The sequence below is a fragment of the Drosophila elegans genome, unplaced genomic scaffold, assembly GCF_018152505.1.
Source record: "Drosophila elegans isolate 14027-0461.03 unplaced genomic scaffold, ASM1815250v1 contig_476, whole genome shotgun sequence".
Lineage (NCBI taxonomy): Eukaryota > Metazoa > Arthropoda > Insecta > Diptera > Drosophilidae > Drosophila > Drosophila elegans.
The window spans coordinates 12,244,258-12,260,323 of NW_024545863.1; the positions used below are offsets into that span (position 1 = coordinate 12,244,258).

The following is a 16,066-nucleotide window of genomic DNA, read 5'->3' on the forward strand; positions in this document are numbered from 1 at the left end:
AAGAAAACAATATCTGCTGATTATTTTTAGCCAACATTTTTATTATTACATATTAAACTACAATTGTACAGGCAGCTTTATAAACGTCGTAAGTTTTGACTTCACTTCGCTTAAAAAGATGCCAGTACACATTATTTCATTCATAATTTATTGTTACATTTTTTTTTGTTTAATATTAAGAAAACATTTTACATAAAATTGTTCAATGCATTTTCATGAGATTTACGGTTCTCCATATTTTTTTCTTTGTTTAATTGTATAACTACATATTTATGTAAATGTTTGTATATTTGTATGTCAAGATTCATTCCATTCCTGGTGTTTGCATTTCGACGTAAAAATAAAAAAGTGTACAAAATCAGTTAAACGGCTTAAACATAACACTGGAAGCTGCCAAAGCGGTATCAAAATTTGAATTGTTAGTGAGCAGTGTGCGGACTGTAGAACAAAGTAATACTTATATTTGTGGCAGTTAAAAATATTTTCAAAATAATTCTGTCTGAGAAATACTTGGAGGGTACTTTGTTCTGGGGATGGCGTCGAATTGGAATTGAGCTTATTAGCTGGTTTGGAAAATGTCAGATACAAAAGGCATCAACAGTTATAGTTTACGATTAAGTGATCTAAATATGTATATATAAATGTAAAAATGTTTTATCCCTTGTCCTATTTTAATATTTTTGTAGAAGTACTTTACGCTGCCACTGTTTAATGCTGTTTTTTTATGATTTTCAAGGGTGTCCTTTTAACACCGATGCGGTTTAATCAGTTTATCCATTTAATTAGTATTTTGTATTTCGTATTTGGAAGAAAATGTACTGGAGTAGATAAAACATTAGTATTGTGATAGTTTGAGTGTATACAAATAAATTAGTTATTAATCAACAATATTTGTTTAACTGCTCATGGTACAATTCGTGGCATATTTATAATACATTTCTTTTAAATGTTTAAACATAAATGTGTTTTGTTGGTTAGGTACAAAGAAAAATCTCATGGCTTATATTGTATACACACTCAATAAGTATTTTTATTGGCTTTTAGAACGGAAATCAGAATAAACTCAACTCTGTTGTAAAATTGTCATGAAGCTGCGTTTAGTTTATTCTCATTAGTTGCATAAGAAATCGAATTAGATTGCTGCATAAAATCTGCTTGCGACTAGATTGAAGTTTGTTACTTTTCGACTCGCCTATGCGGTGTATACTATCGATTTGTATATGTATATCATATACGAATATGTAAATATAGTTAGATGGATAAATTTGTTCTTATTACACTTTAACTAGCGCGGCTGCCTTGGATTTCATATTGAGAAGGGAAGAGAAGTTTTAATATTAACGATTGTTCCCTGGTTGCAATTAAATGTGGCATATCATTTACAAATACACCACTCACAGACAATTTCTAAACTCTCTAAAAGTATTTCAAAAGTGATTCGAACGTTTTTTTTTTTTTGAACAATCGGTTCCCTCCCAAAACATCGCGATACTAAGACCATATTCGAGACATCATTCGATAAAACGGGTTATGCATTCTTTTCTTAAAAGCGAGCAGCCACGAATAAATCTACGTGTGGTGATAGGTTAATATATGTATACTTGTGTGCCCAAACCACTGAAAGCTTGTTAGACAGTTGTGCCGTAGGCGTTATTAAAAACGGCACGAGAACTATCCGTGTCCAGGGATATATCTTCGGGACTGGCCAGATCCACGCGCACATTCGAGTTGGTTCGACGCCGGGCTGTTTGCGCCGCTCCCCAGTTGCTAAGAGTCCAATGGAAGCCGGAGGAGCTGGCAGCCGGTTCGGCATCCACCTTGACCTGCGTGCAAACCTGCGGGTAAAATTGAATGATGGTTTTCAAGAGCCTTACTTTTGTTTTTTACTTAGTTTTATTGTGTTTTTTTTTGTGATAGTTATATTTAAAGCAAACAAATAATCAAGAAAACACATTTAATTAAGGCACTAATAACAAAATAATTTAATATAAATGGGTCTGAGCATGGTAAGTATTCGTAAAACCATTTAATATTTCAATTATCCCTTTCAGGTAAAAAAAAACATTTGCAACTAGTCAAAAGTAACCGCGTTTTTCTAATTGTAAAATTATTAAATACTAAGGTTTTAAACTGTAGCATTTCATACGCTTGAAGGTTTGTTTAAAACCTTCTTTTCGTTAATATGAGACAACAACCTTAGGGTCAGTTTTTTATTCTTTATAAATAAAGTAATAGTTAATATTTGCATAGTTGTTCATTTAACTTACCTCACGATTTCCGCAGGGTAATGTTTCTGTGCCGTTGCCCAAGGCAGAGCCCGACACAGAGCCAGAGCCCGAGTCTCGTGTGCTGCCGATGCTGCTGCTGCTGGCCAGGGAGTCATTGCTGGATTCTATGACCGGTCCCCGATATCGCGCCACAGCCTGGACAGCCTGAACCAAAGCAAGCGAAGATGCGTGTTAACTGAGAATGTTTCGCCAACAATCGAATACTTACCATGGCATCACCGCCTTGACAGTCCTCAATCGACTTGAGGATTTCCCAGACCAGTTCCGAGTCCAAGGGAATGGGCTGTTCGGTGTCGCGATTGTAGATGGCGATGGCAATGTGAACGGGATGTGGCACGGGCAACGGGATGAGCAGCTTTTCCGTAACGCTCTTCTCCCCACATTTCTGCTTCCACGGTCGCCAGGCCTTCTGGGCATCTTGTGGCTGCTTCGGCACATGCTGGGCACGATGGGCACGCACCCTGGGTGTGGTCAGTCCCACCGACATGTCCCTGTTAACAATTTCATTAGCATCAGTCAATCGTCAATTCGTTTCAATTGGATGGGTGTTACCGTTTCTCGGGCTTGCGGAAGGTGAGCGTTATGCGAGAGCGTGGATTGAATGCGGTCACCTCGAGGAAGGGCAGGTGCACCTGGACGTTGCCACGCGGCGCGTACACGTTGCCGAGTAGGTCCAGGCCCTTGGAGCCAATCACATCGTTTGCATTCTTCACCATCTCCGTGTAGCGCATCAGATCAAGCGAGGCATGTGGTTCTAGTTTAAAATGTGTGTCGTGTTCAGTCAATGGCGTTAGAAAATCTAAACTAAATATGTCGGTGTATATAAGGCCAGCCAGTCCCGGCCAGTCGTTCACCGTGAGACCCTGTGAATTAGATAAAGAGTTTATCATTGTTACTCAATCATTTTGATGATAGTTTTTTTACTTTATTATCCCAAAATTCTTCTTCGCTGATCGACAGTCTGCCGATGACATGAGACGGATAATACTTCTCTAAAATATGGGCGGCCAGTTGTATAGCAATCTGAAGAAAGAAAATAATGTATTTCACGAACAATAATTTTTCAAAATAGCACACGCACCTTTAATTCTTTGGTATTCAACTTGATGCGCGATTTGACCTGAGTGGTCAGCGCCGTCTGCAATTCCCTTCGTCGCTTCTCTAGCTTCTCGTGGAGCGTGCTCATCAGATCTTGCGCCTCGCGGTCCAGCGACAAGTACGGACCGGTTTTACTGATTTGGGCGGAGAACGGTCCGAAGCAGGCCTCGACAAACTGAAGGAAGTCCTGCTGCGGCTGCAGCACCACTCGCTCCGTGGCATGCTGGTAGGCCTGCAACTCGTCCAATTCCATTTTAGCCTCTAGCGCAGCCAAAGCCTGCTCTGGTCGGATGATGAAGTAGTAGTCCAGTGCCAGTCCGGGCCCAGCGATTCGCTTGACAGCAATGCTATCCGAGGCCGGAACACGACCACACTTCTTGATGAACAGATGGTAGGTGAGCGAGTCCCAGACGAGGCGAAGGGAATACCGAACTACTCCAACTGCAAAAGGGGATAAATGGCAAGACATTTAAATTTATATTTATATTATGTATTATGTATTATACCCACGCACCTATGAAAACGACTCCCGCAGCCAGTGGGCAGATCAACGTGGCCATTACAATCGCCGCCACCGGCTGCAGCAAGCCCTGGATGAGAAAATTCCACACTATGGCCTCCAGCAGAATGCAATAACGATTTTTCGTGTTGTCAGGTGCATCCAAATCGTAGACGAGGATCATGTAAATGTGAAGCAGTAGCACAAATACGGGTATCCATAGAGGGGCAGTAACAGCCAGACTTATGCTCAGTAAACTGGCGGCCAAACAGATGAGCGGAAAAGCGAACAAAATGACAATGGTGCCCAGGAATCCTTTCACAAAATAGTTCCAAGTTCGATTCAGGTTGCGTGTCAATCCCTTGCCAATAAAGCCTAAAAAGATGAATATTTATTGAAAATATAAATATAAATTAAAATAAACCCAATTTCCAACTTACCCGTATCCGGTTCTGTCTCAAAATGCGTGCGCGATTTGGATATGTGGCGCCACAACTCGATGAGTCGCGAAGCCAGCGTCTGGGTGATGCTCGTCTTCCTGGGGAACAATGTGCCGTTGATCTGCGACAGCTCCAGGTCGGGCATGAATGGCTTAACACAGCAGAGGGCACGCAGCCCCAGCGGACTGCACCATGGCACCAGGATGCCCAGCAGGAACATCATGTTCCAGGACCAGCACCAGATGCGCTGGATCATGTTGAGGAGGCGCCAGAACGGCCAGCGGGTGCTTGTGGTCCGGATAATCTCCTTTTCCACCAGAAACACCGGCTGGCTGGGATCCGAACGGGGGGTAACAATGCTGGTGGCATGCTGGCTGATCACAGTGGGAATTACGTCCGATTGGCCCTGAAAGTTGCGACGGATGATCCACGACTGCGGCGACCAAATGCGACAGGCCCACTGAAAGCTGCGCGTGGGCGTCTTGGCGTTCTTCAGCTCCTTCAGCAGCACTGGCTCGCGTTCCTTCATAAAGGCCAGGTCGCGGGACAGGAAGTAGGCGGTCTGATGCAGATTGTGCTGGGTGCACATCTTCAGCGCCTCCTCGTGCGCCGACCAGGCGCTCTTGTGCAGCCTGTTCTCCTCGGCGTGGCGTAGCTTGGAGCGCAGCCAGGGTGCAACGCGCGACAGCACGGAATGGTCGTTCGCGAGACACTTCTGGTGATCCTCTCGGGTGCGCTTGATGTTTTGCTCCACCTTGTCCACCGCCTTGTACATGATCACCACCGACTGGGCCTGCTGCACCAGGAGTTCCGGCACTCCGGCGCCCAGCTCCGCCAGCTTGGCATTGGCGACGATGGAGCTGTAGACGCGCTGCAGATACTCCTTCATAACCGCCTCGTTCACCTCCTCCTCGATCTCCTTGTCGTTCAGCTTCTTGGCCCGCAGCTCGGCAATCAGACGCTCGCGAAAGTGCAGGAACCAGCCACGCGTCTCCCTCTCCAGAATGCCAATCAGAATTGGCAGAGCCTTGCGCATGATGTCGCGGCAGAAGAGGCGCAGGTCGATCTCCTGTCCCTTAGGCGTGAGGAATAGATAGGGCACGGGCTGGCTGACCTCGCAGCTGTTAAAGTCAAACTTCTCCATGGTGGCGCGTCGCAGCATCTTTCGAACATAGGAGCACAAACCGTCCAAGCAGTCCTCAAACTCGGGCTGAAAGACAACAAAAAGGTTTCAATTCAGGCTAAATATGTAAGCCTAAATTATAAAGCAATTCAAGGTGAAGTGAGTGCAGATTACTCTTTATATGAAAAATGTATTTTCGTTAGGCCTTTGTACTTTATTGTCGAAAAGGTAGGTTTAAAATTTAACACATTTACAATAAATTAAAAGGAAAAATTTGATCTCACATAACTTAATTATGGTTTCATGTTTTTTCCTGATAAGATTTAAATAGTTGGCAAGTAAAAACTAAATTTAACGACTGTTTATCATATTTTTATTATTGTTTAAATCGTGGAAAGAAAACGGGCTAAAAAGTCAACCATACATTAAATGTAAAAGAATAAACTTACTCGACAAACCAATTCGGCTATGAGAAATCGGCAACGCTCCTCCTTGATCTTGTAGTCCAGGTTGTGGGCCAATAAAGCCGGCACCCCAATGAACATGTCCGCCAGCTTGGTGAACGCTCCCAAGAGGCCGTGCATGGCTTGCACCACGGAGAAGAAGTGCGAGAAGATCCGTGCTCGAGCTGTGACCACCACGAACCGGGCGGCCAGGGCTAGGTCGCTCAAAAAGGAGTCCTGGGCACGCAACTTGCCCTTCTGCAGGAGTTGCGACAGGCGCCACTTGTGCACCTGGCCAGGAAAATGCAGACTGGGTACATCGAACTCGCTGTGGAGGAGTAAAGATACGAGTTAGCTGGGCGCTCATGGTGTCTAAAAGATCAATGCAACACAAAACACGTAAATGAACTAGATTCAATGACAAATATTAGGCATGCACAAGCGTGTTCCAGATTCAGAATTATGTTTTGCCCGATTCTAAGTGAATAGTATGTATATGTTTACATGTTTGTGTAAATATGTGAGTGTGATCTGGGGTAAGTATCTTTGGTTCCGATGAAAATACAAAGAAAAACACACACAATTCCTTAAAAAATGCTGCTTACATCAGCACTTAAAAATAAAACAAAACATTTTTTTGTTAAATCTACACAAACAGGTTTTTTTTTCCTGAAGTATCTGCGTTTACCCTTAACATTTTTTATGTGTCCCACAGGTTTTCAACATGCAGATACGCTTTTCATCTATCGTTTCAGTTTAACGAGCATGCAAATTTATCATAGCGGTTTTAGACAATGACTTAATATATCATACAAACAATTAACATTGAGTAAATAATTGAGTGATAACGTATGTACAAACGGAAGAACACCGACTAAACAGATTTTAATGCAGTGGCAGTAGGTTGCCTTGGCTTTTCTTGATCGCCTTTTTGATAGTGTTTATTATTTACCCATTTTTACGTATAGTTTCCAATTGTTCCAAAGTTAATTTCTTCGGCTTTCCATATTTATCCTTTTGCAAGCTTTACAGAAATATGTCACATACAAATTGTTGTTTACCGTTTCACGTTTCATTGGCAAGTGATACACAGAAATAAAAACACAATAGTAGTGGGACATGCATTTTGTTTGGTTAAGGTTAAGAAACAAATAAACAGACCACGATAGCTGGTATCGTGTTCATTTCTTCTTTTTTTTTGTATATAGATTTGGAGCATGCCTCAATTTGATTTTGCGTTTGCTGGGTGCAAAGTGTCGCGGAATGATTGGCAATAGTTAAGGAACTCAATAAACGAAAGAAACCACTATCAGGTGTGAGGGGATGTGGCAAAAGCGCGGTTAATCAGCAAGCTGTTAACTGCTAGCTGCACAATAGCTCTTTTTTCTTTTTTTTTTTTAGCTGGCAATTGCAAGTCGCTCCATCCATCATCCGTCATCCACAATCCACTCATCCATCAATCTATCCATCATCGCAATGAGCAGTGTCTCTCTCTGTCTCGTGACCGCACACTCACCCAGTTTCCCGCAGCGTCTTCAGCTGGGCGCTCGTCAGCCGGCGGGGCTCTCCACTCCCATCCGAGGCCACGGCGTCCAGCTCGTCAAAGGGAGGCGCTATGAAGAGGTCGCGCAGATTAATGGGACGCGTTTTGCGGCTGCTCACGCTGTTGGCCGCGTTCCTGGCCGTCAGATTCAGTCCGCTACTGGCCAGCGCCTGGGGCAGAACTGCAATGGGGTTCGTTCAGATCAGTGTGTCATGGATCCCAGTGATCTCGGTGGCAACTCACCGATGGGAAAGCTCTTCCAGTGGTAGAGGAACTGCTCGGCCACGCTCTTGATCTGCTCCACAAGCTGCTCCACCTCGGGCGGTGCTCCCACTAGGTTGATGTTGAACTCGATGGGCTCCCGCTCGGGACCGGCCAGCGTCTGGGGACGTATCATTTGGGTGCCCGAGGCACTGACCGACAAAGTGGCCGGCACGGCAGCCGGCACCGGAACCGGGGCGGCCTGCAGGGACATGGGCTTGGTAGTTGGGCGCCGGCGTTCACTTTAACATTGCGTCCATTCCCGATTGGAATGAAAAATTCTGAAAAGATTTACTTAAATATGTAGTTTCTAGCAAAATGAATAGTCGAGTGTTTATGGAGAGCTTCTTGGTAATTTATAATGCTGTTAAAATGTACTGGGAAAAACCAATCACAAATCCAGCTTCACAACTATTTGTAAGATATTTTATAATTGTAACCAACCGTGGGACGAGTTTTACATACTGTTTGCAAAAAGGGTCTATTTAACCGAATTTTTTTTAAACTGTTCAGACTAAGCATTGCAGTTAAATATATGAGGTCTAGACAGATATACTTTTCATTGCTATTAACCACAAATCTATTAGGCAGAATCCTACAGAAAAACTTGAATGATTTTGAAGAGTATTATAAAAATCGGCTGACTAGATGTCAGTACTTTATTCTTGTTACTTTTATGGCTGAGGCTAACCAAGCTAATTGAAATCGCACAAGCGCGCGCAATATTAAAATTAATGATCTAATTGAAAATTCAGTGGGGCATGTGTGATGGTGGGAATAGTTCGAATTCCAGGGGATACAGAGAGAGGGAGAGGGAAAGAGCGAAAGAGAGCTCCAGATGTAAACAAATACTCGCTGCATTGAATTTTTCAGTTTCACGCACTTAGCAGATTCACTCAAGTTAACGAAATTTGCGATTTACACATTGGCTGCAGGAGGGTCGAAACGAGTTTGGCAGACTGTCTGAGAACTCAGGTTTCACCTGCCGCACAGGCACCTGCACATTTCCGCCACCTACCACAACTTACTACCAATTTCGCGCTTCGCTTGCGTTTATGGGGTCCCTAAATGTACCGTTCCACGACCATGAGTAGACACTGTACTGAAGTGGCCCCCCCGCCCGCCAGTTAACCAGCCCCACGGCCCTGCTCCCAACGATTCTTATTGTTTAATTGCCGCACACACACACACACCCGCACACGCGACGAGACGCACACCTATACTGCGCACACAAGGCGTTCTGTGTTGTCGTTGTCGGTTTTGAGTTACAACTGCCTTTTACCTCGCTACCAATATCAAATTCCCGGAGCTTCGGACTCTGGAAGCATCGTAGTGGCGAGTCGCAAGATCACAAAGCTGCGTTTTTCCGTTTTTTGACTTTATTGAGCGAGCAGACAAACAAATACACATACGCTCTTTTCAATGCACCCCTGGGGCACACTGGTTTTAATCGATTGTCCTGTCGTACTCGATTGTTTAATCGATACTCCTTCAGATATCGATGGTTTGACTAGCCAGGGCTGCAAGAACATGTGTAACGGCAAAAATTTGGTTCAAATTTGTATTTGAGGAAATTGGCACTGCTGGTCATTTTGAGTTTTCGGCTTTTGACCAATACTTCGCTTTAATGCGAAGGAGTTGTTATCTTTAAGGAGTTGTTATGGTCATAAAGCTTTAAAGATAACTTTGTACCTTTTATATATGCTAGACTAGTCCGCAAGGTAAGATTAGTATCCATGTTAAAAGCGCATAGCCATTATTTAACGAAAAACAATTTAATAATTTGTTTTGACATTGTGCACATTTTTAGAACACATTTTTAGTACTTTATCTCAACTCTCAACAGTGTTTGGTTCATTACGTGCATTGGAGTTCTCTAAGGTTTATTCAGCTTTTCAAAAGTTAAATCACAAGAGCTTTATAAGTATTGCAATTAATATTAAGTTCGTAAACAATAACTATTTAAGTAAATAGGTAATGGGCTTTCTGCCATTATTGCATGCTGAAGAAATAAATCCATTGTTGATAGAGGGAAAAGCGCACTGCTTGTTTGACTTCACGAGTATTGCATTGTTGGCTGGCGAGAAGGGACGTTTGATTGCCGGCGGGACTGAAGAGTTTTTGAATCGAGGCGGCTGAGCCCGTTGAACCACGAGCTTTCCAGGGATCGCCTGATTTTTTACCAGAGCCATTGGGTTGTGTGATAACCGTGGTGGGACCATGACGTTAAGTCCACTCATGGGAATAATGGAAGAACCAGATATACCAGGTAAATCGTTGATGCGACGAATACCATTGCTGGGAAATTGATTGGTAGAGATTTGAGCCTTAGAGCCGACACATACAGGTCCTGCAATTCTTGAGACCTTGAGCTGTTCGGGAGTGGTTATGGCCTTGTCTATCCTGGACGCCGCTTCCGACTCGGCCTTGGCTGCTGCTACCGCTTCCCCCTGGATGCGTGATACGATGACGGAGTAGCACAACGGCGGACCCAAAAGTCCATACGCTTGGGTATACTGCTCCGGGAGATCCGGCGCTTGGTGAATCCTTTTCAGCACCGAAGTGCACATTTTCAACACACGGTGGCGAATGTACTTAGCGGCCTGCTTGTCCACGCTGGAGCTGGAGCACCCATTACTGGCAGTCAGGTGAGGCTCGATGCGTCCATATAGGTACTCTATTTGAGGTACAATGCAAGAGCGCACCGCGTGATTGCCCAACTTTCCCAAGCCAATCACTGCTCCATACACCGTCGTCAGTGGCTCCATGCGAAGAGCCTTCTTGTAGGTCCTGCAATATAAATAGAAATAGAAATTTAGATTACAACATCAGTAATCATTGGTGCAGCTAAGTATCTAGGATTTGGTGTGGACAATTTTTTAACTCACATTTTTCTTAGCACTTAATTTAAATACGACAAATTCTTTCAATTTTACCCGAGTGGGGTAAAATCCGCTCTTCACTTAAGGGGTTACATACGTTTCCTCGTTCAATAAACGCGCTATTTTCAAAAATTGGTTTTTCATATAAAAAATGAACTCTTTTCTTCAACCTTCTTTTTGTTTTAAAGATACATAATCAATACATTTTTTGTGAAGTTTAAAAAAATATATATTAAAAACTTGGCTATAACGGCGTCATTTCCGGCAGATGGCAGAACTTTTTGCAGAATCAATGGAAAAAAGGTGACAATTGTACTTTTGGCAGACAAAAAATTTTTGTTATCTAAATTTCATTTAGATCGGTTGAGTATTTCGCAAGTAATCTTGACAACCGACTTTGAAAACTCCGTTTCGAGAAAAACAATAACAGTGGGGAACTTTAAAATTTGTGGACAATATTATCGATGTTATACAATTTTATAAGAAAATAAAAAAAAAACGATTTTTTGAAACCGGTAAAGAAATACATAAATATTTTACCATTTTTACAGATTTAAAATTAAAAATTTACCACAAAAATTGTTATATTATTAACAGTACAATTGGGCCAGGACAACAGGAGACCAAATGGGAGCTAGACATTAATTTTGTCTTTAGAACAAGTTTCCCTGCAAAAAAGCATACATCCAGTAGTAAAACTCACTACATTTTCGTAAACGTTTCATGATGTAATTAATAAGCCTCTAGGTCAACAACCCTAAAAAAAATGTCAAGATGAACTTGGCTTTCGAACTGATGAAGAACAGTCAAGTACTTCCTAAGAACGGAAGCGACTTTATACATTCCTAGGCTTATTTTATGCTTAATGAACCGACAGAAAGCAAAGGCAAAGTTATATTCGCAGTACTTGCCCAATAACTCTGGGCATGATGCTGTTGTCGGAGGCCTCAAAGTGGCGCACGATCTGGGCCATCACGTTGCCGGAGTACTCCCTCAAGGCCCAGTGATCATCTGAGCCAGCGGTTGGGCAGGCCTGTTTGGTCAGCAGGCACGAAAGAACAGCCGGCAGGATGAGGTGGAGCTAAAACGCAACAGGGGCATTCTTCAGCTGCTCATATTCCGCAGGGCCAAATACTCACGTATTGTAACAAACTCACGGTGGAGTTTCCCAAAAGGGCTCTGACCATGCGCATCAAGTAGAGGAGCAGTGACACGTTCTGCTGGGTCACGTTGATGCCCACTGCGTCCGCGATGAACTCGCTTAACGTGGGCAGCAGCACCTTCACCGAGGGATCCGTGGAGAGAGTTTGGAGCGCTCGCTGACGCCGTAGCTCCGAGGATCCCACGGAGGCCTCGGTGATCAGCTCGTAAAAGCACTGCTGCTCCTTGGTCAGCGGATAGCGTTTGACGGGCTTCAGCAGTACCTGCTCCAGCTTCAGCCAACCTGATTGGAGGGAGGGAGCCGGCGGCTCCAGCAGAAACTCTGGCTCGGATTCCTGGCAAGAAACTAGATGCACAGGCCCAGGATCCGTAATATGCACTCCGCCCGCCGTGCGGTTCAGCTCTCCTGCAGGCAACCTAAAGCAGTCTTCGTGCAGGACCAGCCTGAAGAACAGATCCTTGGGGAGGTTTTCGTCCATCCGGACAGCTTGCTGGATGTGCGACAGACACAATCGGTCATTCCGGTTGCGCCGCATGAATTTGCCCGCCTCGTTTAGCATGTTTTTAATGTCCTCCTCGAGGTTAAGCGACAGCCACCGGGACACTCCGTCGTCCAGCTCCCGACCCGTGCTTTCCAAGGATATTGCGGCTAAGGAACGCCACGACAAGGTCTTTTTTCGAAAGTCCTCGTCTGTGGCGTGCATTTCGTTGTTAGACGATTTCATTTCAGTTGACTTTTTGTTTTTAAACTGCCACAATCTGTCACTAGAGATGGCAAAGGTTCGATTGGCGATATCAAATCGTAACTCGACTCCCGCCAATCGGATTTTTAAACTTATTGAAAGCAACTGAAACGCGCCTTATTTATTTTTTGAAGGTTAAATCGGCGATGGCATGCCTACCAGAGGAGCGATATACCCTTATCACAATTCAAAACCACATCCAATTTGGTTTTTTTTTTTTATTTTTAACTTTTTAATCATTTTTTTAACAATTATTTATTTTACACGCTTAAATATTGTGTTAAAGTCTGTGTCGGAAACCACTACACATCCCAATGTATTTCTACTAAGCAAACTACTCAATTTTAGTTACTACTTATCTAATCAACAAAGTCCTTTTTAAGGAATCCTCACCTCATCGTTAATGATAATCCTTACCACTTCACGCCATATTTGTTTTTGATTTATTTCACTTCAACTCCAAGTTTATATGTCGCGTTTTTTTTTACGGATTTTTATTATTATTTTTAATTCGCTGGGAGAACCTGTGGTCAACTCCTGTCGAGCTCCCTTTGAATACTGCCCATTTAAAATTCCCACAACCAATATGACTTGACTTTGACATTATTGTCAAGTGAAATTGTAAAAAAAGCCTAGTACGAATGTGAAAATAATAATACTAAACAGAACAAAACAATGCTCAATATCAAAATGAAATGTGTCCACGCAATAAAAGCAGATCGCTATACAATTTAAATGCGAAGGAAATGGAACAGAAATGTCAACATTTGCATAACATTTTGAACTCATCTCAAGGTAACATACATACACATATAAGCCAGAAATTATATGCGCATAGATTTTTTAGCAAGGGCTCTTTAAAATCCCACATTTCACAAAAAACACCAATCTTGTTTAAGAATTTGAAACTGCTATTTCGGAACAAAACCATAATACATTTTTTTTATTTTCCTAGGTTTATCTATTAAAATTTGCCTTCGATTTATACTAATCTTAACATTTTAAGCTAAGAAAAACCATTTAAAACTGCGTACTCAAAATATTTGATAAATATTTCCATATTTGTATACTCTTGTAAGGGTTGTTATATGTAATTTAAGTTAGAAATTCGAAAGAAAGTGAATGAGATAACTGGATAATAATTTTCAAAAGTCCTCTTATTGCAGTTCCTTATTTTGATTTTGAATTGGATTTACCAATAAATTTTATATTCTTCAATTTTTTTTGTCAAATATATTGGTACCGTTTTTAGATCTAAATAATTATAAATTCCCATTTTTATTTGTTTGATTTTATGTTCCCAACCTAATGTATTTTTTCATACTCCAAATACAACGAGTAAACGAGTCAATCTAATTAGAGGCGCATAATGAGTTTGTTCAGGAAACTTATTTAATTGGACTCAACGTGAAAACAAGCATTTGAATTATGATTGGATAATTAGCACTAGCGATAAGCCCAAAATTGGTAGAGAATCAAGCCGAGCAGCACCACCACAACCAGTGTCGATCCCACACGGTGTAGTCAGGAGCGTAGGTCTGTAAGGGGCACGTACATCACGCCCATAAGTCGAGTCATCTCCACCTTTCCATTGGCGTCCTTGTCGTACTGTAGAGAACGATTTCTTTTAGTTACTGGAGTTGCTAGTTGATAAAAAGAATCTGCCCACCTGCTGCATGTACTGGGAGCCGCCGTCGGGGCCCACGGGCACTATTAGGCGTCCACCGTTTGCCAGTTGGTTGATCAGTTCGGTGGGCGTGTCCGGAGCAGCAGCTCCCACATGGATGGCGTTGTAGGGGGCGTTGGCGGGATATCCTTTGCGCCCATCGCCCTCGACAATCAGCAAGTTGCCGGAGTCGAGCATGCTGCGGTCGTCGGTGTTCAAGTTGGCCTTACTAAGTCGCACCAGATCAGCCTGGTGCTCGATGCCCACGATGCGGGTCTCGGCGCTGGCGCCCTTAGCCTTGATGTAACGATAGAAGCAGGCCGTGAGGTACCCAGATCCAGAGCCCACATCCAGCACATGTGCACCGGGTTTTAGGTATTCGCGCAGATACTCCAAAGCGAAGGCGTGCTGTGTCATTTAAGAGAAAGAAGTTAATAAGCAGGTGAGCCTGGTTTTCTAAACAACCCAGTATCACAAACAGCGGATCTGGTTTAACCTTCTTGTGAAACTCGATTTTAGTGTTAGAACACCTGCAAGGTTATAAAATTACCTAATAAGATTACATTAAATGGGGAATCGAATTCAATGAATTAAAACATTACATCGTCATGGGTAAAATCTATGACATCTAGAGCACCCCTGCTCTACAGATTTGCAATACTTAAAAAGATGTCTAAAAGAATGATGTACGACTGCTGAATTCTTTGATTTTTGAATATACTATGGATCCATTTAAAAGGGATTTTCAATACTTAGAGATTTCTGTCACTGCCGTTTTGAGTACTTTTCATTATTGATGTCAAAGATATTCTTTAATTGTGTTTAATCGTGTGTACTATTGTTCCCATTGGAAGTTACCATATGAGGTGCACTGATGGTGACACCTCCTCCGATGGGTTGTGGGGCGTCCATGTAGGGGTTCCGCGGAGAGTAGTGCTTTCGGTCGGTCTCTGTCATCGCCTTGGCCACTGCATCACTGGCTATGACGCCGTGCTCTTTGGGGTTTCGGTTCTATTATTATATGCATCTTCCCGTTGGACAAAGCAGGTAGAACGGCTCACCCTTCAGTTGACGAATCAGGTCTTCATTATTGGCTCCCACGGAACGCCACGCCATGCTGAAGGCGCGAACGAACAGGCCCACCTTAATAATTTCCAAAATAAATTGCTTTTTTTCCAACGTTTTGATTTTGTTTTGTTTTTGCTTCAACACTGCACCGCAGCGATGGAAGAACGTCGATACCGATCACATTGGCAACGATACAACAGACATCGATTAAAATACTGTTTGCATGGATTTGAGAACAAACCCTTTCACACTGGTCTGCGGAAGTAGGAAGTACATTCGATTTCTGTTTTAAATTTCTTTGTTTCAAATTTGTTATTTAAATTGTCCCATGAGGCCCTGCTTGGACTTGGACTGCATTACTGCGTTCAGAGGTCAGTTTTTTTGTACAATACTTTACAAAAGCAAACAAAAAGAACAGCTGGCAAGCCAAGGGGGGAGGACCACGATTTTAATTTGATCACATGCAAGCGAAGTTTCTTGTTAGAATGGGCATTTTACTTGTTAAAATCATATGAGTATAAAAGTTACCCCGTTTATGGATGTATTCTAGTCTAAAAATGTTAAAAAAATCAATTTTTGCTTTTCATATTTTGAATGTTTAGATTTTGAAAAATATGATCTTTAAAGAATTCTTAAAAATTCGATTTTTTTTAGGAGACTGCCGATATTGTGACGTGGCCCAAACGTTTTTCTCCTAGACCAGAAAATCCTCTTAAAAGTAAAAACTCTTCAAGACAGCCTTTGCTGCGAGATAAGTAATCCTTGTGTAAACGAAGCATTATAGATTTTCTGGTTTGAATATCGCGCTCGATCTTGCATTGTTGAGTGGGACCTTACATTAGTCGTAGAAT

The 16,066-nt window shown here is 42.7% G+C and overlaps 3 protein-coding genes across 4 annotated transcripts; all 3 read right to left on the reverse strand.

The window, feature by feature from the left end:
* Nucleotides 1-20: 20 nt before the first annotated feature.
* Nucleotides 21-9,128, reverse strand: LOC108137451. 2 transcript variants are annotated; one of them, XM_017259145.2, is made up of 13 exons: nt 8,978-9,128; nt 7,678-7,976; nt 7,408-7,615; nt 6,844-6,915; nt 5,898-6,219; nt 4,326-5,535; nt 3,901-4,260; nt 3,370-3,827; nt 3,213-3,311; nt 2,841-3,151; nt 2,497-2,779; nt 2,268-2,432; nt 21-1,835 (listed from the first exon to the last, which is right to left on the reverse strand). In XM_017259145.2, the coding sequence occupies exons 2-13, from the start codon at nt 7,907-7,909 to the stop codon at nt 1,629-1,631; spliced, it is 3,927 nt and encodes a 1,308-aa protein (XP_017114634.1). In that variant the 5' UTR covers nt 7,910-7,976; nt 8,978-9,128; the 3' UTR covers nt 21-1,628. The 2 variants fall into 2 exon arrangements, with proteins under 2 accessions (XP_017114634.1, XP_017114635.1); XM_017259146.2 differs by lacking the exon at nt 6,844-6,915.
* A 444-nt stretch (nt 9,129-9,572) lies between these two features.
* On the reverse strand, nt 9,573-12,478 carry LOC108137442 (transcription initiation factor TFIID subunit 6). Its single transcript, XM_017259106.2, has 3 exons — nt 11,717-12,478; nt 11,489-11,658; nt 9,573-10,485 (listed from the first exon to the last, which is right to left on the reverse strand). Exons 1-3 carry the CDS (start codon nt 12,461-12,463, stop codon nt 9,654-9,656), a joined length of 1,749 nt encoding a protein of 582 aa, XP_017114595.1. The 5' UTR covers nt 12,464-12,478; the 3' UTR covers nt 9,573-9,653.
* Nucleotides 12,479-13,851: 1,373 nt separating this feature from the next.
* On the reverse strand, nt 13,852-15,383 carry LOC108137501 (protein-L-isoaspartate(D-aspartate) O-methyltransferase). The gene is made up of 4 exons (XM_017259218.2): nt 15,209-15,383; nt 15,006-15,142; nt 14,151-14,555; nt 13,852-14,089 (listed from the first exon to the last, which is right to left on the reverse strand). The coding sequence occupies exons 1-4, from the start codon at nt 15,261-15,263 to the stop codon at nt 14,006-14,008; spliced, it is 681 nt and encodes a 226-aa protein (XP_017114707.1). The 5' UTR covers nt 15,264-15,383; the 3' UTR covers nt 13,852-14,005.
* Between the last annotated feature and the right edge of the window lie 683 nt (nt 15,384-16,066).